At 33.9% G+C, this 25,882-nt stretch overlaps 1 protein-coding gene and 1 pseudogene across 4 annotated transcripts in view; both read left to right on the top strand.

Annotated features, from left to right (window-relative positions):
• LRBA (LPS responsive beige-like anchor protein) overlaps positions 1 to 25,882 on the top strand; it is a 764,757-nt gene that overhangs the window by 715,986 nt on the left and 22,889 nt on the right. For all 4 annotated transcript variants that reach the window (XM_007999974.3, XM_007999973.3, XM_007999976.3 and 1 more), the window contains 2 exons: positions 4,704 to 4,859; positions 11,844 to 12,011. In XM_007999974.3, coding sequence (XP_007998165.2) covers positions 4,704 to 4,859; positions 11,844 to 12,011 — 324 coding nt within the window. The remainder of the gene's footprint in view (positions 1 to 4,703; positions 4,860 to 11,843; positions 12,012 to 25,882) is intronic.
• LOC119624122 (U2 spliceosomal RNA) lies at positions 15,123 to 15,252 on the top strand (annotated as a pseudogene).

Here is a 25,882-nt window from a genome sequence, read left to right as displayed (position 1 = left end):
TAATTTTGTGTTTAGACTTGCCTGTCATCCCGAAGATATCTCAATATATGAAAATATTCCAAAATCTGGAAAAAAAAAAAATCTGAAATCTAAAACACTTCCGGTCCCAAGTGTTTTAGATAAGGGAAACTCAAGCTGTTCTTACCTCTACCAGTATAGCACAAAAGCCACCATAAATAAAATACAAATGAATAAACATAGCTCTTTTCTAATAAAACTACATATACAAAACCAGTCATGGGCAGGATTCAGCCTTTGGCCCCAGTTTTGCTGTCCCTGCCCTAGATCAACCAACAGACTTTACACTTCTACCTGCTGAAAGAATTCTTTAACACCATGTATCCTCCAAAATCAATGTGCAAAAATCACAAGTATTCTTATACACCAATAACAAACAGAGAGCCAAATCATGAGTGAACTCCCATTCACAATTGCTTCAAAGAGAATAAAATACCTAGGAATCCAACTTACAAGGGATGTGAAGGACCTCTTCAAGGAGAACTACAAACCACTGCTCAGTGAAATAAAAGAGGACACAAACAAATGGAAGAACATTCCATGTTCATGGATAGGAAAAAATCAATATCGTGAAAATGGCCATACTGCCCAAGGTAATTTATAGATTCAATGCCATCCCCATCAAACTACCAATGACTTTCTTCACAGAATTGGAAAAAACTACTTTAAAGTTCATATGAAACCAAAAAAGAGCCTGCATTGAGCCTGCATTGCCACGACAATCCTAAGTTAAAAGAACAAAGCTGGAGGCATCATGCTACCTGACTTCAAACTATACTACAAGACTACAGTAACCAAAACTGCATGGTACTGGTACCAAAACAGAGATATAGACCAATGGAACAGAACAGAGTCCTCAGAAATAATACCACACATCTATAACCATCTGATCTTTGACAAACCTGACCAAAACAAGAAATGGGGAAAGGATTCCCTATTTAATAAATGGTGTTGGAAAAACTGGCTACCCATAAGTAGAAAGCTGAAACTGGATCCCTTCCTTACACCTTATACAAAAATTAATTCAATTCAAGATGGATTAAAGACTGAAATGTTAGACCTAAAACCATAAAACCCTAGAAGAAAACCTAGGCAATACCATTCAGGACATAGGTATGGGCAAGGGCTCCATGTCTAAAACACCAAAAGCAACGGCATCAAAAGCCAAAACTGACAAATGGGAGCTAATTAAACTAAAGAGCTTCTGCCCAGCAAAAGAAACTACCATCAGCGTGAACAGGCAACCTACAAAATGGGAGAAAATTTTTGCAATCTACTTATCTGACAAAGGGCTAATATCCAGAATCTAAAAAGAACTCAAATAAATTTACAAGAAAAAACCCCATCAAAAAGTGGGTGAAGGATATGAACAGATACTTCTCAAAAGAAGACACTTATGCAGCCAATAGACACATGAAAAAATGCTCATCATCACTGGCCATCAGAGAAATGCAAATCAAAACCACAATGAGATGCCATCTCAAACCAGTTAGAATGGCGATCATTAAAAAGTCAGGAAACAACAGGTGCTAGAGAGGATGTGGAGAAATTGGAACACTTTTACACTGTTGGTGGGACTGTAAACTAGTTCAACCATTGTGGAAAACAGTGTGGCGATTCCTCAAGGATCTAGAACTAGAAATACCATTTGACCCAGCGATCCCATTACTTGGTATATACCCAATGGATTATAAATCATGCTACAATAAAGACACATGAATTGATACTCAGTAAACAAGATTTTATAATGTTATAAGTAAACAAAATTTTAATATGTACAGTAGAATCTAAATATCAGAGTGAATTGATAGTATTTTGTTTCTAAAAAATACATTGAAAACCCATTAACATATGGAAATTTCACATTGTTACTCTTTTATCTTGAATTTTATGTTTTCATTTTACTTCCCCCACATAATTTTATGTTAACTTTAAAAAAATTGATTACCCCATTTTGCTTTTCAGCCATAAAAATGTGTTTGCAAAATTAAGTGTATGTATTCAATTTAAATTTTAAAATTTCTTATGACCATAAGGCTCAACTTTTAAAATAAACTTATCTGTATCAAGTGATTATTACAAATATTAATGTATTATAATATTATAAAATTTAATAAATGTTTATTTACATAAAATGAACATTTATTGAAAATTCATCATCAAGTCTATCTTATTTTTATAACTGGAACGTCTGAGCAGTGTTACTCACTTAAGAAAATAGACGGAAAAGAGCTTTGTTTCAACTGTACCACTCAAATCTTTGAACTCTTTCTGCGTTAGTGGCAATTCATATAGTGATCTATCACTAAGAGTTATTTTTATGGTTTATTATTATCTATAATTTTAACAGTCTATCTTTAAAACTTATTTTTAATGATCTACCAATTGGCAGCATGATTGGATCCTCATTCCATTTTATTGAAAGTAGTAAACTGGAAACCACCTGACTTGCAGAATGATTTGATACTTACACATTCACTTTTCAGTATCACCTCAGTATTTTTGAATTGTCCCTTTATTGAGGACAAGAAATTAAACTCTGGGGTACAGCACACAGTAAGATTCTGTGTGGAAAGGAAATATGTCTTTATTTTATCTAGTAGAAGAAGGGCATGAGAAAGAAGAGGTAAGAAAGGAAAACTCACAGGAGAGTTCTCAGGCAAATCAATTTCAAGCAGTAGAATATATTAAAGTTGAGGAATTAGAAACTTAACTGGTTTTAACTTCTGAACCCGTGTATCCCTTAGGAAGTGTTATACCTCCAGGGGTATGCATATCCTAGTTTGAAGACTGCTTATCTAGATAAATATACCTTAGCTGGATGGGGGACTTGGCAATGTTAAATTACAAGTAAGCACTTGCTTAGAAAATAGTTCATGTGTGTGCTGAGGGGGCATCAGCCTTTGCCCATGGGTACTTTGTAGTCACTCAATTCAAAATTATGTACATGCCCAAATCTGTTGAGGTCCTCCCAAGAGATCACCCCAAACCCCCAAGAAAGTTCAGCAAAAGTTTCTATCATAAGAACAAAAGTCATATAAATACTGACAAGAATAAACATGTTTACAGCTCTCATGTGGAATAAAGTACTGCAGTAACCACTGCGGAAAGTACCACATACCTTGTTTTCATTGCTAGGTTTCTTGGAATTAAAAAAAAAAAAAAATTGTGTCACAAAACTTCATTGCAATGGGATACCTGATTGCAGTTGGTGGACACTGTCTCTCTACAATAACACTGATATCTATAAAAGCTTTTGTCATCTGCCAGCAACTTCCCTTTGTTAGGAGAGGGAAACAATGATTCCCAACTAGGATTCTGCCCTTTTTACTACTGCTGTCGCTTTCTAGCCCATTAATCCTCCAAAAGCATATGAAGCCTCCATTATCAAACAGTTATCCAATAATCTTAAATGGTTGTGTCCACAGACATTAGCAGAATTTCTGCAGTGTTGCACATGTATGTGTACATGTGTGCCGTTTTGTGTGCCATGAGGGCAGCAGATCCATCAGTCCTCTGTGTCCCCAGTGGTTCCCAGCACAGCACTGGAGAGTATTTTGAACACTTTTTTTTCTTCTATTTTACTTTCTGAGCTTTCTATTAAACTACCCACATTAACATAGTTATTACATACAATGAATAGAATATAAATATTTTTATATGTTTGATTTTTCAAAAAAATGAAAATTATGGTGAAAAGCTTAATAATCAGATGCAGAAGTTTGTTTGTTCTGATTTCTGGTACAATCAAATTTCTTTAGCAGCATAAGAATCCTTATTTGTACTGGAGAGATGATGGTAAAATAACCCTTAGATCACTAGAAACAAAGCTTTCTATTTGGTTGGCCTCAATGCCAAAAAAGGCATCTCAGTGAAGATTCCGTTTCTGATAATGGCACACTCGATGGTATATTTCTGGACGATTATTCCTCTTCCCATGTGCTCGGTGTTGCTCTATGTCTGACCTTTTTCTTTGTGACAAACCCCATCTCAGGTGCTCTGTAGCACTTTGAAAACACACTGCCAAGACTGTCTTGTTTTATTGCTTAAATAAGGAGTAAGAAAGTGGCAGTCTGCTGTGCTTTGACTTTTTCAATTACAGGAATCTTTAATAAACAGTCATTCTACCCTTTCCTTACACGCAAGTGCAGTTGTAAACAGGGGAAATGGGAGTTCCCATCTAGTCAAATTAAAGACCCGTTAAAGCCAAAGTAGTACAAGACGCTACAATATTTCAAATATATGACATTTAAATCCTAATATCTCTTCCTTGTGACAAAATGTTAAAAGTAATAGATTGTCACAACATGAACCATTCTCATGACAATAAATGTAATGAGATTGTCAGGAACACAAACCTAACTGTGATGCAATCTGGAGATTGTAATCTACTTTGGTTCTGCCCAAGAGCTAGAAAGCATGTTCTGTGAATTGTGTTCTATTTTTAAATTGTAGTATGTTATTCTCTCTTTCCTCTAAGCAAAACTTTTTAACTGAAATATTGAATTTAGCTACCCACATTTTTCCAGCAATTGGATATGTTTTCCTACTTGGTTTTTCAATTATTATACTTAAAATTAAGGATCAAGTACTCTTAACTGGGAATGTGTCTCCTCTTCTCCCTCACTATAGGATTTCTTTGCCCATGTGGGTTTAATAGTTGTTTTTCCTCCCTATTCTTACAGCCAGCAATACAGGAATGCACAGGAGGCAAATCACTGACCTTTTAGACCAAAGTATTCAAGTGCATTCCCAGTGCTTTGTCATCACTTCAGACAACCGCTATATTCTCGTCTGTGGCTTCTGGGATAAGAGTTTCAGAGTCTATTCTACAGACACAGGTAATTTTCATTTTATCAGTGAACTAAAGTTTACTATAAGTAGCATTGAGAGGCTTAGGATGCATTCTCATCTGCTTCCTTCCAAAAATTACAAAATCCTAAAATTTACAAAATAAGGAAGAGGGCATTGTTTTCCCTCTTCAAATAATAATCTACTATATATAGTCCACTATTAAATTTGCTTCAGCCTGTTTGTAAGAGACAGTTTTTTATAGTAGGTTTGTGACCCAAGTTCATGCTTACAGAATAAATGATTCATTTTGAAGGCAAATCCTGGTATGTAAATACCATGCATGAGTATCTGCATAATCTTATGGCAAGTGCACATACATGGAAGTGTATTTTCTCACTTTTGTATTATTTAAAGGATTTTCTTTTTCTTACTTGAAAGACTCATTAAGTCTAACTCTTGGCAGTAGATATCTTGCCTCCACCCAATTCTGGATAGAATCTTGCTGAAATCTACACCGTCATGAAGAAAAGTAGCTGACTATTGATTTTATGTGTGACAGGAGCTCTTGTTAAAATATAAAAATTTTAAGTCTATGTATTCATTTACATGCATCTCCCTAAGGGACAAACCAAGCTGAGCTCAGTGTTACGATAGGAGATGTAGCTGAGTAAATGTTTATAAATGTTTGCATATAAGAAATTGAGAAACATTGAGAAATTTAATGGTTTCCGTTAAAATATTTTAGAAATTGTTAGAGGATGAAATAAAGTTATAGTAAATATATAGTTTAATATTTAAAATAATGAAAATGAGATAGTAATTCATTAGAGCTAATTGATACACAGTTGTGTTTCTTAACAACAGGCATACATTCCGATAAATGCATTGTTAGGGGATTTTATCATTGTGCAACATCATAGAGTATACTTACAAAAACTAGACGGGCTATCCCAAGATACACCTAGGCTATGTGGGGTCACCTATTGCTCCTAGGCTGCAAATCTGTACAGCATACTACTATACGGGATACTGTAGGCAACTGTAACACAATGGTAAGTATCTGTGTGTTTAAACACATCTAAAAATGGAAAAGGTACGGTAAAAGTATGGTATAAGAGATAAAAACCATTCCATTGTCTTGTGCAAGTAAAAAATAATAGTAATAAAAGATAAAAACTGGCATACCCATATAGGGCACTTCCCATGAATGGAGCTTGCAGGACTGGAAGTTGCGCTGGGTGTCAGTGAGTGAGCGGTGAGTGCATGTGAAGGCCTAGGACGTGACTGCACACTACTGTAGACTTTATAAAACTCTGTACACTTAGACTACACTAAATTTGTTTTTAGAATTTTTTCTTTAGTAATAATTGGCTTACTGAAACTTTACTTTATAAACTTTTTAATGATTTTAAACTTTTCAACTCTTGTAATAACACAGAGCTTAAAACACATTGTACAGCTGTACAAAAATATTTTCTATATATCCTTATTGTATACCTTTTTTGCTATTTTAAAAAATTTTTAGAAAACTAAGACAAAAACGTATAAATTAGGCTAGGCCTCCATAGGGTCAGGATCATCAATATCACTGTCTTCCACCTCCACATTCTTGTCCCACTGGAAGGTCTTCATGGGCAAGAACATGCGTGGAGCTTTCATCTCCTATGATAACAGTGCCTTTTGGAATACCTCCTGAAGGGTTTGCCTGTGCCTATTTTAGAATCAACTTTTTATACATAGAAAGAGTATACTTTAACAATAAAAAGTATTGGATAATAAGTACATAAACCAGTAACAGTTATTTATTAATGTGCTGTATCTTTATATGGCAGTGCAATAAGTCCTTTTATACCAGCATCACTACAAATGTTAGTGATGCGTTGCACTACAATGTTACCACAGCTCTGATGTCACTAGGTGACAGGATTTTTTCAGCTTCATTATAATATCATGGAACCACCATCATATATGTGGTCCATCGTTGACCAAAAAGTTGTTATAAAGTTCATGACTCTATACTGTGAAATTAGATATTTCAACTGAAACAAAGGCTTACATATATCTTTATTTAATGTTGTAGGAATTGAAAAATCTTTTAAATTAAAACTTCTAGTTATTTGAATGCTTTATGGTAAATCATCTTTCAGTCTTGTTAATAATCTTTATAAAATGTTTGAGTCCATACTCCTGCTTTCATATAGTTTATAGAGCAATTAATTTTTGGTTATTCAAGGAGGTTGTTCTTGAACATCTTTTTTATCTTTATTGTTTGTTATATGGAATTGATGATGCGGTTTTCTTATAGTTTCCATCTTTATTCTGTAGGTATAGGAAAGAAAACATCACCATTCAGGCCTTTCTGATTATTTGGGCTTTTACTAGATGTTTAAGTCTATGGGGTGGATTACCATTGAACCTAAACACTCCTCTTGGTATCTTGGACATGTCTTTGTTTTCTGCTTAAAGACACAGTTGGAGACAGTGTAAGCAACAGTTGGAGTACAGTGGCACAGTTACGGCTCACTGCAGCCTCAAACTCCTGGGCTCAGGTGATCTTCCTGCGTCGGCCTCCCAAGTAGGGGGGACCACAGGCACAAAAAAAAGAAAAAGCTATTTCTTTTTTTTTTTTTCTTTTTTAAATTTTTATAGAGACAGGGGTCTCACTCTGTTGTCCAGGGTGGTCTTAAACTCCTGGAGATTTTCTCAAATATTCTTTTGGACTTCATATTGTTTCTCCACATATTTTTTAAGTGATTAAAATAAATTTTTAAACATGAAAATGAATTTTACACTGTAAAATACAACTAATAGAACTGTAAACCACTCTTTTTGGTTTACAGTGAAAACCATAGAGTAATTCACCACCACCACAATCAAGGGTGCAGAGTACCCCCAGATACCCTGTGCCACCTACTAGAAGTCAGCTGTTTACCCCACCCTCAACCTCCTGGCAACAACTAATCTATTCCTCATCTTTAGTTGTGCCTTTTTCAGAATGTCATATAAATGGAATCATAAACCATGTCAATCTTTGGTTTTGACATTTGAGTGTTTTTTAGTTTGTTGACATTCTATATTATTGTTTTTTAAAGACAATATTAATATTTGTAAAGTAAAGCTAACTTCACTTTCATATAATACCAATAATTAAAATCCTCTATTCACACAATTTTATAGAATTTATAAAGTTCTTTCACATACCCCTGTTTCAGTCTCACAATAATCCTGTGAAGTAGACAGGTGTCTTATCCCCATTTTTCAGATGATAAAACTAAGGTTTAGAGAGATTATGTAACTTGTTGAAATTTATATAGCTAATAGTGATGGAAGTGGGCCTTGGACCTAGCTCTTTTAATTTTAAATATAGCACACTTTGTGATCATACCATGTTGTCTCATCCAGGTGTTACCAGTCAGTCACTGATTTTTTCCAGAAAATGCTATACTTTGTAACACTAAGTTTCTAGTATGTCTGCCATGTTACATTAGACTTAATAAACCTGATGTCATTCTTTTCCCTCTTTCAAAATACCTTCTAATGTACTGTCTTTAAAACTGTGAGCGTTTGTTGTATAAAACGTAGAAATAAGGAATAGCTTTAAACTTCATTTCAGTGACTTAACTTGTGAAATAAAAATATTTATACTTACCAGAAAAGTTGTAGAAAAAAAATCCCAAATGATAGTCCTGGTGTCTTTCTTAATATCTTGTATAAAAACTCTGATGCTAGTTTTATTCAAAATAATTTCAGTTAGGGTAAATATGTGTCTGTGTTTTTATGAAAACAGGAATATTAAATATTTTTTCTTAAGTTTAGCAGAGAATCAAGGGAAAATCATATGATCAGTAATATATAATGGCAAAGCTAACACAAGTGTTCCATTCAATTATATTTTAGCACACAAGCCAAAAAAAAAAAAAATCCTTATTAGATTGGCGGGGAGGGAGGAGAAACATGGGTTGTAACAGGAAATTCTTTAAACATAAATCATGTTTTCGGGTCACAACCAGAACAGCAGAGGCAACAATAAAACCTTCCCCTGGCAGTCGGAATTATTTTCAGGCCACATTTTAGATTCAGTGGTGCAGAGTCCTGAGCTTGAATTTTTTTATTTGTAGCACAGCTGTCAAATAAAACATTAACTAGAAAATTTGTTCTGTCAAAAAAGGGATATTCTAGTGCTTGTGGTAATATTTGATATTAGTGTGTGGAGAGGTGGACTGGTATTAAAGGAAACAAAAAATAAAGGTTGAGGAACACTTATGAGATTATCAGAAAATAATTTACCAAAAAGAGCAGCAGGTATTTATATGCTGTGATTTATTTAGGAGGAGTGAACCTCAACCTTCGAGCAATAACAAATATTGCCGAGGAAGGCTGCCAGAACAGGAAAAAGTAAACTTAAAAAAATAATGTGTTCCAGAGTTAAGCCCAAAGTATAAATTGTAAAGAATAAAGTTAATTTGTGTTAACATATAAAACCCTTTAGATGTAACTGGTTAAATGTCACTCTCTCATTTAGATCTTCCCTGACACCCAGTGTAAATTTGTTCTCTCGTTATTGTCATTAATCCAACCTTGTTCTTTTCTTTTATAATACTTATCCCTATTCATAATTATATACCTGTTTGGGTTTAATGACTGTCTGCCCCACAAGACTGTAAAGGCTCTGAGGGCAGGGACCATGTCTGTTTGTTCACCACTGTATACAGGTAAGAAGGCCTAATGCTGGGCACTTAATAGGTGCTTGGTATTTGTTGAATGAAAATTAATTGTGATAACTTTTTGGAAAACAATCAAAACACTAAAAATTTTAAAAAGGAAACACTGTGACTGAATGCATGTTTCCTTACACTGACATTGGAGAAACAGAGCAGTGACTTCAATTCATGAGAATTAACATGTGACTCTTGTAAAATTCTGCCCCATATTTAATCCATTCCATTTTTACAGCTAAATTTTTTCTCTTTGTCCTCACATGAGTTGGAAATTAAGTTACCAAGTGAATAGCTATTCTTTGCAAGCCTCCTGCTGCATGAAGAACACCTGGGTTTCCTTTGTGTCGTCTACCTCAAATACCTGGTTAGTTATTTCACTCATCCTCACTCCTACAACCCACTGAGTGTTGGGTTTCAAATCTGAAATAAGCCTGCCTGTACGTAATCTATTTAAATCACACCTATATTTTATGTGCTCTCAGCATTTAGGCATAGGCTAAAGCAGAAGTCATATATATTCTCTATGATCACATCACTATATGATGTATTCAGTTTCTTTCAGTAGTTAAAATACATGGATTTAACCTTTGATTTTCTAGTTATTAATAAGACTGCTTTCAGCTACCTAACTTTTTTGTCTTATCCTATGTAAGGCCTGCCTGTACTCTGATCCCCGCCAATTTACCACTGAACCTCCACATTGTGTTTGTCATGTAAATTGGAAATGAAGTAAAAATTATTACATATTTCATATTTAATTTGCTCTTCATTTTTTTAAATTCTTGAAAGTCTTGAATTCTTTATTTATTGATATAAGCTTATTTTTTAATGAAATGTTTTTGTGTCAACTTAAAAGGTTGAAGAAATTCAAAAGTGAACATCTTGAACATTTAGCAGTTAGAGACACTTGCTTTGAAGTCTGCTCTCCCTTAATCACAGGAGAAAAAAAGTACTATATTAGTTTTGCAACTTGAGATTGAAATGAATCTGATATTAAATTTATTAGAAGTAGGCTATATGCAAGACTGCCACTCATGAATGAACACATGTATTTGACTTTTCCATCTGATTTAGATAATATTTCAGAATTTTATTTCTAAATTTTCAGCCTTCATAATAAACCTTAGGTTTATTAAAATCAACAATTTTAAAAATTTAATGTAAATATTATATTTATTATCTTGGAAAGCACTTGATATGCTAGTACCTGAGACCTTAACCGTTTAAGAAGTTTACAGTGTATTCCAGGTTAAATACATAAACTATTTAGGCATATTTAATTTTCAGCTTAGTAGCCTTTTTTTCCTTGAACATCGGAATTATATTTTATAATCAAAATATAAAAACTTATTTTAAAAAAAGCCATGCTGAATATTAAGGGTAGATATTGTATGACATTCATCTGTAGACTCTGTAGACATTTCAAAGCAAATATGTTAGCTGGAAACTCTAAAGATGGAATGGGGGTGTTGTCATAGATACTTAATTCTTTAGACAAGTTTGTGTGAATTATTACCACCGTACCTGGTTAAACAAAGATTCTTAAAGGGTGAGGGCTTTACTTTTTTTCTGACACCTTTACATGAACAACTGTTCTGTGTTTGAAGGCTTAGATATATAGTAAGTTTACTGGGTTTCTCTCCATTGTCCCCAATCATTACCATCTTGATTGCACCCTCAAGGAATTTTCATCAGACAATTAAGACAAAGAATCACCTGGCTGAAACTGCAATTACAATATATTAGTTCTTTCATCATAATTTCCATATAAGCCTGATTTGAAAACGTAGAAGCTCTCCAAAGTGACTTATATTGTCTTTGTATAGATCACTTAAAACAAGAAATATGTTAAATCTTCAGTAATTCAGAGACAGGTTTTTATTAGTGACATCTAAATTATAAGTACTTTTACAGAAAGGCAACTAAGTTTTATTTTGAATCATATAGAGTAACCAAGAAAGTGTTAAAATGGTTCCAAAAGGGTTCTCCTGGGCCTGCTTTAATTAGTAAACATGATATATTTGTAATATTTAGAAGCCATTTGTAATGATACAGTGCCATGGTCCTCAAGTATTATTTGTTGAAGTAGTTTTAACACATGCCTTTCAAAAATGTTAGCACTTTTCAATTTATTTTTTTGTTGTTCTTGTTAGCATGCAAAGAAAACTGTTAAGTTGGACCATGTCAAATTATTATAAAATCTGAACTATGACAATCAGAGTTCATATAGCTTTGTTGTTTTACAAGTTATCTGTTCACCAGAATTTTTATTTTTTTAATAGCAATTTTAAAGAAAATTGTTTTGCATTACAGGAAAATTGATCCAAGTGGTGTTTGGCCATTGGGATGTCGTCACTTGCCTCGCTCGTTCTGATTCATATATTGGGGGAAATTGCTACATTCTCTCAGGGTCACGTGATGCAACTCTTTTGCTGTGGTATTGGAATGGAAAATGCAGTGGGATTGGAGATAACCCAGGCAGTAAGTATGATTCATTTTTAAAGTAAACTTTTATAAGAATGTAGAGAATAACATTTTGCAGCAAAGTTACCTTTTTGTTATGGTAAAAGTGAAACAGGATTATCAAGTATTTTTAATTTATTAGTTATAATTTAAGAACGATCCAGATAGCCTCATTATCAACATTTTGTAACCATTGATAATTAAAATCCAAGCATGAAATCTTATGTTTCATATCATAGGCTATTCTCATGATCCAAAAATTCTAGTTCATTGGAAATAGCTGTCACCAAATAAAATAGTTTTTTATTCATGAAGATACAGCATAAAAGAGCAATCACATATTACCTTGTTTATTGAATTCATATTTTAAAAGAACAAAATAAAAATTATAATTTCATAGAAACAAACTAGTCTTTATAAAATTACGCTTTCATTTACGTATTTAAAAGATAAAACAGGTCATAAAAGGCCAATATGGAATGCTCAAATTGGCTCTTGGTTTTTCAGATGGGAAATGAAAATGTTCACCAACAGCCTTAAACATCTTTATGAAACTATGCTGAAGGCAGTAAAACAAAAAATGTGTAACCATTTAAAACTGTAATTCACAGAAGGCAAAAAAGGAAGCAGCTACCATTAAAACCAATCGCACACAGCTGCAGAAAAGAAATGGCTTTAGAAAAACACATTAAGAAGTAGGAAAAAACAATTAAAGGGACCACCTGAAAAATGAGAATTTAATTAAAATGATTATGACAACACTGTAGAATTCCTGCAAGAATAGCTTTAGATTTTTACTTCAGAAGGTAGAGCATTTTAACTGCTCTTAAATATTTACAGTTTCTTAATTTAAAGCAAGTTGCAATGTGTTTGGTTAAGGAAGGATCACGTTCTTCCTGATGACTTTACCTGAATACTCGGTCCTTGCTCTGTCACTCCACCCCAGATTGTGAAATGGTCTAAATATGTTTAAGGACATCATATTTTGGATTGACTTCTCAAAGCTTTGCTTAAATGTATAATATTTGTATGAAAAATGAACCTTTTTTTCAAAACATTTAGTCAAATGCTAGTATAGTGTTAAAAGAAGTATATGTGAAGTATTTTTCAAAGATGTTTCTTATTATGTACATTATAGACTTTGATGTAGTAGGTAAACACAGTTTTTATTCAGTGAACATCTAATAGATATTTCCTATTTTAATAAAAAAGGGATAATTTCCTACGCAAATAGGATATGAGAAATAATTTTAAGGCTGTGATGCTATTGATAATACAGACTGTGATCAAATTGTAGTGTCTGTATATGTCAGGGAGTAGGTGTACATTCATTTCACATTTATACAGACATCTCTAGATGATTACAATAGAAATAATAAAGATGTAAATTTCAGGGATTTTGTTTTTCATATTCTTTTGAAAAGTACCATGTTCTTTTCATCATCAACACAATATTCTGGTCCTTCTTCCTTTCTGGCCTCTTAGAATAAGTGACTACTTTCAATTTCTTTTTTCCTGTTTCTGTAAATCCAGTTACCGAGATTCACTCATCTCAGGCAAATGTAGATTTAAAATAGATAATAAATCTACCATTTTGCTATTTATCTCAAAATATTTAAGAACTTTTCCTTGCCTTAAAAATGTAAGATATTTCATGCACATATAGAAATCTAAACACACATAGATATTTGGGTTCTTGGTTTCTTGTTTTATTTTACTTAATCATGTTCTGTATGTTATACACCGTCATTACCAATGTGTATTCTAAGAAGCAGCTAAAAGACTTATTAGCTACACTTGTATGTAATTGCTGTTGCATTTCAGAAATTTAAGTATACCTTAAAGTTACGAATTTTCAGCTTTTTGAGAAGGAAGAAAGTATGACATATATCATGATATATGTATTCATTTAAATATATTTTCATATATTTAAATACTTTGCAACTCAACCTAGAGATTGTTTTTACATGCATGACCTTTAAAAAATGAATTAAGTAGGACTGAACAAATCCTGGGGTTTGTAGTAAAAAAAAAATCTAAGTTCCAAGCGTTGCTGTGGTCCTTCTGTCTTGTCTGTAAAATGAAAGCAACAACAGAACTGAGTTAAGGTGTTATCAGAAGCACAGGATGATTAGAGCAAATAAATCACCACAAAACACCATCTTGTTGGCATTAGAGTAAATATTATAATGTTATATTTTTCATAGTGTACTTCATCTGTACCCTCTCATTGTCTGCAGTATGGTGGACATTACGTCCTAGTAATGCTAGTAACGAAAAGAAAAACAATAAAAGAATAATATAACAGCACATCTAATAAAAATTTTAGAAAATTGTAATGTATCATGACTGAATTAAATTACCTTTCTCAAAGTGAACCTTATCCTTTCAAGCCCCTGTATAATGTCTGATGCCCCGATTTAATTTTGCTTCAGCTTTGAAAGATGAATCCAGGAGAAAGACAAATAGGCACTTTTTCTTATAATGAGAATTTACACACATTAGAATAGAAAAATGGAAAATGCACTCTACGCTTTTCAAAAGAAAATGACAAACAAAAACAAAGACATTGTTACCGTGTATAAACTGTTTCAAACAGTTTCATGCAAGCTGGTTCGGATTTTATAAGCCTCTGGCTCATTGATGGTTCCACGATGCAGCTGCTGAAGTCAGAGCTTTTCAGATGAAGGGTTTTAGGTTATGCGTATTCCTATATTGTACCTCTTAGATACAATGTAAATGACCTTTAAGAAGTAGTGAAGCATGTATATATATATAATTGCAATATGTTCTATAAATGCACATTAATACCTCAACTTTACATTTTTTATTGTAGACTTTTTCTTTCTTGAAGGGAAAATACATAAAAGAAAACCAGGTTATTGCTTTTTCTGCATTTTATAGGTCTATTTCAGAGTTTTTTTATTTAAAAAATAATAAGAATAGGTAGTCATTTTACTTTCTAGGGTCATAAGCCTACATACACTGTTTTTTCCAAATCTAATATTGATGTTATATGTAAAGTTGATAGCTGTATGACAATGTTTAAAAAATATATTATCTAATATTAATATACATACTGCTTTGGCAAAATCGGGCTAGTTCAAGCTGGATAAAACCTATAAATACATCACTTCTTGGCCTTTTGGCTAAGATCAAGTGTAAAACCTATAAATACTACAATTTGGGGCTTTAAAAAGTGTAAATGTTTTATGAAACCTGCCTATACTACATAGCAAAAGGCTTATTTTCCTGTATACCAGATAGTTCTTCATCTTTGACTCTATTGTTTTGTAATAGTTATCTCCTGTAAAATGCAGTTTTCTCAATGAGAAGAAAAATTAATATAGGATTCCATTTAATTAGGGATTTTAAAAATGAAATTAACCAAGAATATTTCATTGAAAGATGTTTTGTACATGAAAGCATGGCATCTGTCTCTCCTTGTCCCAGTACTCTGTGTTTTAGGACTGAGCCTTGTCACCAAAGTTCTTTTCCTGAGAGAGTTATTTGGCCTTCAGAATAATGCTCTCCAGACTGCACATTTTCAAATTTTGGAGAAAATGTTTCCTAGTGCATTCCATTGATAAATAAATACTTTAAACTTTCACACGATCTTATTTAGATAAGCAAGATAAATATATACAAAACAGTTATTATTTATTCACTATTTTATATTCATAAACTTGGATTTTAAAAATTACATGTTTACTAGGTATTTTTAGATATCTGAATAATATCTTTTAAAGCCACATTCGATCAGCTTCAGAAGCAAATGGTTGCTGACTGTGAGGGTGTTGCATAGATTTGTGTGTGTAGTATTTCAATAATACTCGCATTTTCCGTTCTCGCATTCTGGTTTTGATTTGATTGAAAGGTGGCATTTTTTTTCTTTTCCTCATTGCAATCAGACATGCTAATCTATGTCAGCTTTTTCCTTTATGGGATTGGCGTCTACTGAAAAAAAAAAAAAACTAACTTTTCTTCATAACAACAAGATTCTGTTCTTTAAGAATATTTCAGCACCGTTAATTAGAAAGAAGGTTTTATTAACCATAAGGCTAGCACTAACAGACCACAGAGCTGTTTTTTAAAGTACTGTATGCCATAGCTGCCCTGCTTTTTCTCTGTCTAAAACTTCATTTTGTTATACGCTCATCAATCACTTAAGTCATTACCGTAAATCCTACTGTTGTTAATTTTACTAGTATCACCCTAATGAGACATTCCTGCTATAATTAAAAATGAATTCTAACTTTAAGGCATTCTAAATTTTTTTTAATGAATTTAGAATGATCTTGCCATGTGACTATAAATACTACTGATACACACAGACTACTCATCAAGTCTGTAAGAAAAGTAGTATCATAACATGTCCAGGTGTGAATTATTTACTGGCTGCCTCTGTGCATGTGCTTATGTGTATGCATATTTTTGTACGCATATTTAGGAATTATGTCCTTTTTATTGTGAAGCCTAGTATGTTTTACTGAAGCTACTAATAAATTCTTATTCTTTGTCTTGCCAAAATATAGGTGGATGTAATATAAACAATATTACTCTCTGTAAGTAGGTGTCCTAGAGCACCATCTGCTGGATGCATTTGGGGACTTAATGTTGGGAAACATGAAAATTGGTACTTGGTTAAGACAGGTGTACTTTGTTTTTAATTGCCTGTGATAATATTATTTAAGGGTCACAAATGTCAAGGTATGTACATTTGTGTTGAACCATATGAGTTCTTAAAAAGAAATCACTTTACTCCTCCTTTTACCCCACCCTAACCTGGATCTGCAACTGTACAATAAATATTTTGTGTAAGGAAAAAGCAAGCACAGTATTTGCCTAATGAAACAAAGTACCACAGTTTGTGATGAAATAAACTGTTAGTTTCTTGATCACAGCTCTTCAGAAATAAACTGCTCGCTTCTTAATCACAGCTCTTCAATAAGTTACAGTTGAGGAAGTTATTTGGATGGTATTTTAAATTTAGGTTCCTTATGTTCACTAGATTCTGAATAAGAAGGTAATGCTTGGAACAAGAAACCATTTTATACCTGGGTGTGACTCTTGATCTGATCCTTTGTCAGGAACAAGAGTTCTTGTGTGTGTCTCATCAAGACCTTCCCTTCTGGGCCTGCATTTAGAATGTACTGTCACACTACAACTACCCTGTGTTTTTATTTTTTCCTTGAAGCATTTATCAAGAAGGGTTTTCAAATGGTATGTTGGCAGTGTTCAAGTTCAGGTGACATTAAAAGTATGTCTATGAAATTCTCCAGAAGGTCCAGGATGTTTAGTGCTCCATGATGTAATGCAGGCCCTCAAGTTCCAGCAAAACAACTCTGTATTTACTGCTTGTAACTAATAGTAGATGTGGTAAAAAGGAATTATATTCATATGGCAAATGAATACAACCTTAATGTGCACCATATGCAGAGTGGCGGGGTGATATGCCAATATATCACATTTATTTACCTTGTTTGGTTGCAGAGAAAAATGACTGTACCATTCAGCCCATAGGTTATAGCCATATAAATATGAGAACAGAAGAACTGATGATTTATACCCTCAGATTGAAACTGAGTATCTTCATATGTAGACCGTTTTAATAGTGCCATGCCAAAGAAAGTTGTCTTGACACTTTATGCTCATATGGGAAATTTAATTTCAAACAATAGTTGGAATTAGTCTAAGAAAGTAAAAATTCCTTCTAGTCAACTAAATGTAGGATTCTTCTGCTTTTAAAATATTGCAGAATCTGTGTGGGGGAAGGGGGATCCATGACATTATTGGTAGAACTACCAAGGATACACTTAATTAAGGCTTCCTGGAATAACATAGTAGACTGACTTTACTACCTTGCAAAAACGCTCATTTCGTAAGAGAAATTCTACGGCAGCTTTGTGCCTATGTAACTCACATTTTACTCTAGATATTACTGATAATTTATGAAAAGATAACCATTTTTATATGAAATTCAATATTTAAATCTGATTTTTTTTTTTTACAAAGCAACAGTTAAACCCTATTTTTTCTAGTTACCTCAATTTTTATGTGCTATGCTCATTTATATGGCTTTACAGAGCAGAAGTTTGTAAGTGTTAACAAATTTTTAAAAATGATTTTCTTGATCTTTTAACAGAGTCATTATATATCATTACATATCATTTATCTGCTAATTTTGTTGTTGTTGTTGTTGTTGTTGAGACGGAGTCTTGCTCTGTCACCCAGGCTGGAGTGCCGTGGCTGGATCTCAGCTCACTGCAAGCTCTGCCTCCCGGGTTTACGCCATTCTCCTGCCTCAGCCTCCCAAGTAGCTGGGACTACAGGCGCCCACCACCTCGCCCGGCTAGTTTTTTGTGTTTTTTTAGTAGAGACAGGGTTTCACTGTGTTCGCCAGGATGGTCTCGATCTGACCTCGTGATCCGCCCGTCTCGGCCTCCCAAAGTGCTGGGATTACAGGCTTGAGCCACCGCGCCCGGCCCTGCTAATTTTTTTAAAGTAATTTTTTTCACATTTAAGTGAGAAAATGAATGTGTTTGATAAGACTTCAGATTTTGGATTTGAAGTGTTTTTATATAGGAAAAAAATTATCTGAATTGTTAATGCCTTTTGTGGCTTAAGGCTACATGACTGTTGAGCTTTTTAAGCTTTCATTCTTGTAACTTGTAACTTTGCACAACTGAGAGATTGCCTTATTTCCCTGGGGTGAGTGGGGTCAGGAGTGTTTAATAGCTAAAGATATGAAATTCCTCTATAGTTTTCAGAGTCCCTTACTTACATATTTTTTAACAAAAGAAGGTTAAAATATTAAGGAGAATGTATTATAAATAATTTTAAATAATTTGGGTATTTAGGATAAACAGATAAAACCAACTTTCAGTTTTAATTTATGTTCATAAAAATCAGACTCAATGTTGCATTTCAACAAATCTGAATAAGATTTCACTTCAGCAAATTTTCTACCTGTTTTCTTTTTTGGGGGTAGAATTTTACCATGTTTATGTTACCAGACACTCATATGCAGCTACAGTAGCCATAGCTTACCTAGAACCAAAGACCAAGCCCCTCCATGGGAAGACAACAAATGAAGTCTCAAGCAAGTAGGAAAAAAGAAGCACATTAGTTAAGTATAGTAATGATATGTCCATGTAATGAAGTCCTGTACAGGCATTAACAAAGATATACAAATTTGTAATATTGACATGGAGGGATACACTCTTTGTACTAAGTGTAAAAGATCACCAAGCTACATGTATAACATAAGTACCTATGCCTGTATGTGTATACCCTTGTATTCTATGTACATATATGCATAGAAGAAGTATGAAATGATCACAAGACAAATATTAGCAACATTTATTTATAGGTAGTGAATTTGGAAGCAAGTTTTCATTTTCTTCATTATAATTTACTAAAGTATCTGAATGTTTTATAATGAGCATGTAATACCTTGATAATCAGAGACAATAAAGATACTTTAGGCCGTGCACAGTGGCTCATGCCTGTAATCCTAGCATTTTGGGAGGCCAAGACAAGAGTATTGTTTGAGCCCAAGAGTTCAAAACCAGCATGGGCAACATAGGGAGATGCTGTCTCTACAAGAAGTAAAAAAAATTAGCTGGGTGTGGTGCCTGTAGTCCCAGCTACTCGGGAGGCTGAAGTGGGAGGATCACCTCAGCCCAGGGAGGTCTAGGCTGCAGCGATCTGTGGTTGCACCATTGCACTCCAGCCTGAGCAACAGAGTGAGAGCCTGTCTGGAAAAAAAAAAAAAAAAAAGAAAAAGATATTTTAATTTTGGGGAATGCACCTAATTACTGTACTGTACCTTAACTCCCCACTCTTAGCCTCTAGGCTGCCAGATATTAGTAGTTGTATTAGAATTTATATGAATGATCATGGAGAGAACCATCTCTAATTAGCTTTTATGCAGCACAGAATCAGATATTATACTTTCAATGAAAGGAGTATTTATAACAGAGAGTGAAAAAAGGGATCATTCTGTTGCTACTACTACTACTTTTTTTTTTTTTTTTTTTTTTAAAGAGACAGAGTCTTGCTCTGTCACCAGGCTGGAGTGCGGTGGTGGGATCTTGGCTCACTGCAACCTCCGCCTCTCAGGTTCAAGTGATTCTCCTGCCTCAGCCTCCCGAATAGTTGGGACTACATGCGGGCGCCACCACGCCCAGCTGATTTTTTTGTATTTTTATAGAGACGGGGTTTCACCATGTTGGCCAGGATGGTCTCGATCTCCTGACCTCGTGATCCACCTGCCTTGGCCTCCCAAAGTGCTGGGATTACAGGCATGAGCGACCATGCCTGGCGTGCTGCTACTACTACTTACAGATGATACTAATGGGTGCTCACTACATGCCAGGCACCATCCTGAGCGCTTTACACATTAATTCATTAATCTTCACAGTAGCGCTGTGTGGTATCTACTGTTATTATCCTTGACTTATAGATGAGGCATGGAGAAATTATAAATATGCCTTTACTTTCTGCCCTGGGCCTTGACGCTTTTCGGATCTTCTTGCTAGAATTATGGAAACTTGCCCAAGGGAGCTCACATAGCTAGCAAGTGCTGGAGCCTATATTTAAACTCAGGCAGTCTAGGTCAGAGTTATCTAAACTATACACTTAATTAGAATATCAGCTATAGAGAATTTGATGCAATCCTATCACTAAAGCATTCTTAGTATTTGCAAGAGACATAAAAAGACAACTGCATTATACTGAGTTCTTATGACAATACATGTCATGGTAGGATTTTGTATTTTTCAAATACACATTTAAGGGGTATACTTTAAGTATATAATTGTAGGTACACACTCATATAAACCCATTTTCTAATGTACAGTTGACTTTTGAACAACACAGGAGTCAGGGGTGCCAACACTCCACACAGTCAGAAACATGCGTATAACTTTTGACTCCCCAGAAACTTAACTACTGATAGCTTACTGTTGACTTGGAAGCCTTACTGATAACATAAAGTTGGTTAACACATATTTTGTATGTTATATGTATAATATACTGTGTTCTTATAATAAACTAGAGAAAAGAAAATGTTATTAAGAAAATCACAAGGAGAAAATATATTTACTATTCATGAAGTAGAAGTAGATCATCATAAAGGTCTTCATCCTGGTTGTCTTTCACACTGAGTAGACTGAGGAAGCAGAGAGCTGGTCTTGCTGTCTCAAATGGCAGAGGCAGAAGAAAATCTACATATGAGTGGACTCATATCATTCAAACCTATGTCGTTCAAGGGTCAACCATGGACTCAGAGGGTGATTCCCATGTTACAGTCATTTATTATGTATCAGAGAGAGAGGAGGAGAAATGTTACATACCAAGGACTTACCGTTTTCTTTGTACCAACATTATCTTGTCTTGCATTAATACTTCTAATATTATTTACAAGAAGATGCTACTAAAATTTCCCGTCTGATGGTGGTTGTACTCTAAATGCAGCTATGGCTTGTCATCTGTAGTCTATATGTCTAGTCAAATTATGATTTTTCACCAAAGAGACCATGATGAATAGGGGAAGGGAAAAGTTTGGTGAAGATGAAATGTATAGAACAAATTTCAAGTCGTTTTTCTAAGCATAATTAAAATGCAGTATAATTTCCATTGTAAAACTAGGAAGTTAATAGAAAAGGTTTTAAAAATATTTAACCTCACTTCCGCTTTAGCAAAGCCATTTCCTTTCTTGATTTACCATTATGGTGAGCCACATGAGAAAGCTTAGTATTCCGTTTTCACATGAATGTTTTGTAGTAATCAATTGTAACTAAATGGTACAAAAGGCACATGTAAAATAGAGGTATCTGTCTTTAGGAAATGACCGACATATATTGTACAATATATTTTTGTTTTTTATCTATAATATATATGCCTAATAAGTTCATTATGTATTTGGGCTTTTTAAATAAATATATTTTATTTCTTAATTTGTTTTCTATTGAAATTATTCCTTTTTTTAAATAAAGCCAGGTTTTATATTTTGATTTTCCTCTATAAAAGTTCAGGTGATACATTTTTACTAATGAGGAAAATTATATTGGTGGTCTTTAAGCATGTTAATTATTGTTAAATATTGATTTTGCATTCAAAATTAGTTACAAGTGGTATGGACTTCAGTACTATTATGTTGACCTTTACAAGCATAGATATTTATAATTATAATTTGCAGGTTTATAGTAGTTGACAAAACCAGATCCAATGATCCTTTAAAATCAAGTTATTTTTAAATAAAAGGCCATGTTTTACTCCTTTCCTTATTTCCATAGTACCTCACACATATTAAGAATACAAACTCAATAAATATTATTAAGTGAATGAAGGAGTGAAGGAATGAATGGATGAACAAATGGGATATGTTATTTTCTGGCCCAGCCAGGAGTCATCTAAACTAAGTATTAATTGGAAGAAATAATTTTAGTTTTATAAAACTAAGAATAGGAAAATGTTTAATCCCGCTTCATTCATAATAGATGGTATTGAGAAAATGGAATGAAGAGAATTCACTGTGCTAACAACAACGTATTTAACCTACAAGTGAAAACTTTATACTGCATTTCAAAGTGATCTAATTTTCATAAGAGTAAGGAGATGATGCCAAAACACCAAGAACTTTATTCACTTTTTAAAAAGTAACTACAAGTTTGCCAGAAATACATGTCGGATCTATTTTTACCTGGATTGTCACCTCTTTTCCCTAATGGATATAGACCTTATGAAATATTCTTCTCACTGAATATTTATAAGCAAGATACTAGAGAAATTCCTCTTTCCTCTTCTCTTCTTTCAGGTGTAATTTTAAGTGGTTCGCAGTCTGTTTGATAAATATACTTAATGTTGTGAGGGCACCAGAGAAACACAACTAATAAAAGCATTTGCTATTCTGTCTAGTGGTGTTAAAATATTTCACCTAATGTTTTAAAACGTAAGTCCAGTATAAATGCTAAGTGGTCATTATAGAGATCTTGTGTTGCTTGAATGCAAGTTAGGTTGTTATAATTGTCTCTGTAAGTTGGTATTGATATCTAGTATTATGTACTGAGAGAAGTGCCTCTGTAAAACCTGATGTGCCCTGGTATTTGCAGCAGAATTTGGGCTGTCTTTAATCTCATTTGACTTGTTCATCTTCCTTTAAGGCCAACCATAAAGATGCACTCAGTATCCTTTTCAGCCTTTGGTTAGGATTTGCATCAGTAGTCATAAACCTGCTCTCCGGACAAAGACACCCTTTCCTTTGAAGTAATTGCTCAAGCTTTTCAAAGCAGTCCTAGAAGTCTGTCCTCTTTCTCTTTTTATTTTTCTTTAAGAAGAGTTTGAAGTGTAGTCCCTTAAACTAGCAGCAAGATAAATTTTTCTCTCAGCATTATTGAAGGCCATGACAATTTTTCAAGCAGTAAGACTTTAAAAGGTTCTTAAGGGAATCTGTTCTGCTTTATGGTCTAGCCTTTGGTAGATCCTACTATCTCAGAAAGCAAAGGTAAAGACTTTTTATATCCCTTAACTATTGCAAATTTTTATCAAAAGAATTAACTTGATGTTTTTGAGAAGACTTTTTTTTTTTTTTTTTTTTTTGCTCTTCATTCGGTTTAGAGACTGCAATGAGAGATTATTGATAGCTTTGGCATCTTTGAAAAGTAATATATGGCCAGAATCATCTTGTTTGAGCTGATTATTTCTTGCTGGGTATTAAAATCTACGTGGACTGACAAGTAGTTGGGAGGGGCAGATTTCTGAGAATACTGCACTGAGAATGAGTTATATGGTTCCAAGATTTTGTTTCTAGGCTTTCCAAACAGAAATGTACATAGATATGGAGGGATTTTGCCTTTCCTTTCTGTGGGATGTTGTCACTTGGGCTCTGCTGTGATCCAGGATGATGTATACAGTGTAACTACAGAGACATAAAAAGATTCTGTGAGCCACATGTGAAGCCTCTGCTCTGCCTCCGATTATCTCCACTACCCTCAGTAATTTCATTACAAGTGGTTCCCAAAATGTCCATTGAACTTAAACAGTTTTGACCTGTTTGATTTAAATCCCATATCATATATTTGCTATACTGAAGTGTAACTATTTCAAGCTCTTTATTATAAAACTTATAAAAATCAAATAGTAGGTATTTATTTTGAATGTGCTTTTTGATAAGTAGAAAATGTAAAGAATGCTCAATCTGTACAGCAGATAATAAAGGGAATACAATCTTTAAAGAAGATTGGAAACAGCTTTTCTTAGAGGAATGACATGATATCTCTCCTTATATTGTTGTATGTGGGTTTATAGAGGACAGTAATGTACATTTCCTATAGGTGAGGAAAGTTAAGTAGCACTGTCTTTTTTACTGGAAATCCAGTGACTGTGAAACCAGTTACCTGAGAACCTAATGATCATAAGTCTACCCTTATGCTTTTAATTTGGTTTTCTTTCTCTCTCTCTCTCTTTTTTTTTTTTTTTTTTTTTTTTGTATTTCCTGAACTGTCTAACCTGCTTCCGGGATTAGCAAACATTTTGCCAAACTTTGAAGCCAAAGTCCTAGCACTGAACAGTTCCTTATTTAGAGATCAGGCCCTAGGGAAAGAAGAAATTCTTTTTCAGTTTTGAAATTACTCTGCATGTGTGTGTGTTCTGATTTGTGGAGTGAAAAATGATTTAATAAAGTTTGGATTATTGGAAACTAGTATTTTGTAAGCAAAGCATGATGATAAAAATCTTATGAGTTTACAAAAAAAAAATAATGCTTGCATCTTAACCCACCTTCTGGGGTTAATCACGAGACTTCCTAAACTCTTAACTTTATAGTCACAGAAAACTCTCAGTATTTCAACTCTTTTACATTAAAGAAAGAAAGAAAATTGACAGCAATCCTCTCCCTTCTTCCACCATGCTTCTGAGAAAACAATAAGTTAGCACTGATGTGCTTAAGTGACATTGTCCTCTGGGACCACCATTATCTATCTGTCCTTTGTTTACTTTGTCTTATACTTAGAATGCCTTCATTTGACATCAGTTTTCCTTCAAACCTTCACTTTTCAACTGAGGAATTCCAAGACAATTCAAGTTAAAACACAAATTTCACCATCCATGAAATGGTAACTTATAAAAACAACAACAAAAAACCAACAATTACACCAAAAATATATTCCCTTAGATCTTAATGATTTTAATTGCTGGTTAAAAAAAAAAAAAAAAAGTTGCCAATGGATCTAATTAGACAGTAATTTCAGAAACAACATTGTATGGTATTTTTGTGGAATGTACAGCCTTCTGGGGAAAAGGGAAATCAAGAATCAGGGCTAAAGTACTGATAACTTCTTATTTTATTATTTTTTTGAGATGGAGTCTTGCTCTGTCACCCAGGCTGGAGTGCAGTGGCACAATCTCGGCTCACTGCAACCTCTACCCAGATTCAAGCGATTCTCCTACCTCAGCCTCCCGAGTAACTAGGATTAGAGGCACACACCACCACACCAAACTAATTTTTTGTATTTTTAGTAGAGGCAGGTTTCACCATGTTGGCCAGACTGGTCTCAAACTCCTAATCTCAGGTGATCTGCCCGCCTTGGCCTCCCAAAGTGCTGGGATTACAGGCATGAGCCACTGCACCTGGCCAATAATTTTTTAAAACAGTATACTTATTCCTAAAATTTGTGGATCCTAACAGAAGCTTAAGTAGTTCAGATTGACTTACATTATTTGCTTTATTTCTTTAAAATTTTCCCAAATTTCTGGACTTTGTAAGAAACAAAATTGCTCTTGTGACAAATTCTTTGTGGCTTGGGAAATGTTAAGAAAACTTTCTAATTAAGGTAGGTTTGCCTCCCAGAGAAGTTTTAAAACTTGGAATCAAATGAAACGAAGCC

This window comes from Chlorocebus sabaeus, chromosome 7, assembly GCF_047675955.1.
Source record: "Chlorocebus sabaeus isolate Y175 chromosome 7, mChlSab1.0.hap1, whole genome shotgun sequence".
Classification (NCBI taxonomy): domain Eukaryota; kingdom Metazoa; phylum Chordata; class Mammalia; order Primates; family Cercopithecidae; genus Chlorocebus; species Chlorocebus sabaeus.
Note: the sequence above shows the minus strand (reverse complement) of the source record. Positions and strands in the feature narration are given on the sequence as shown.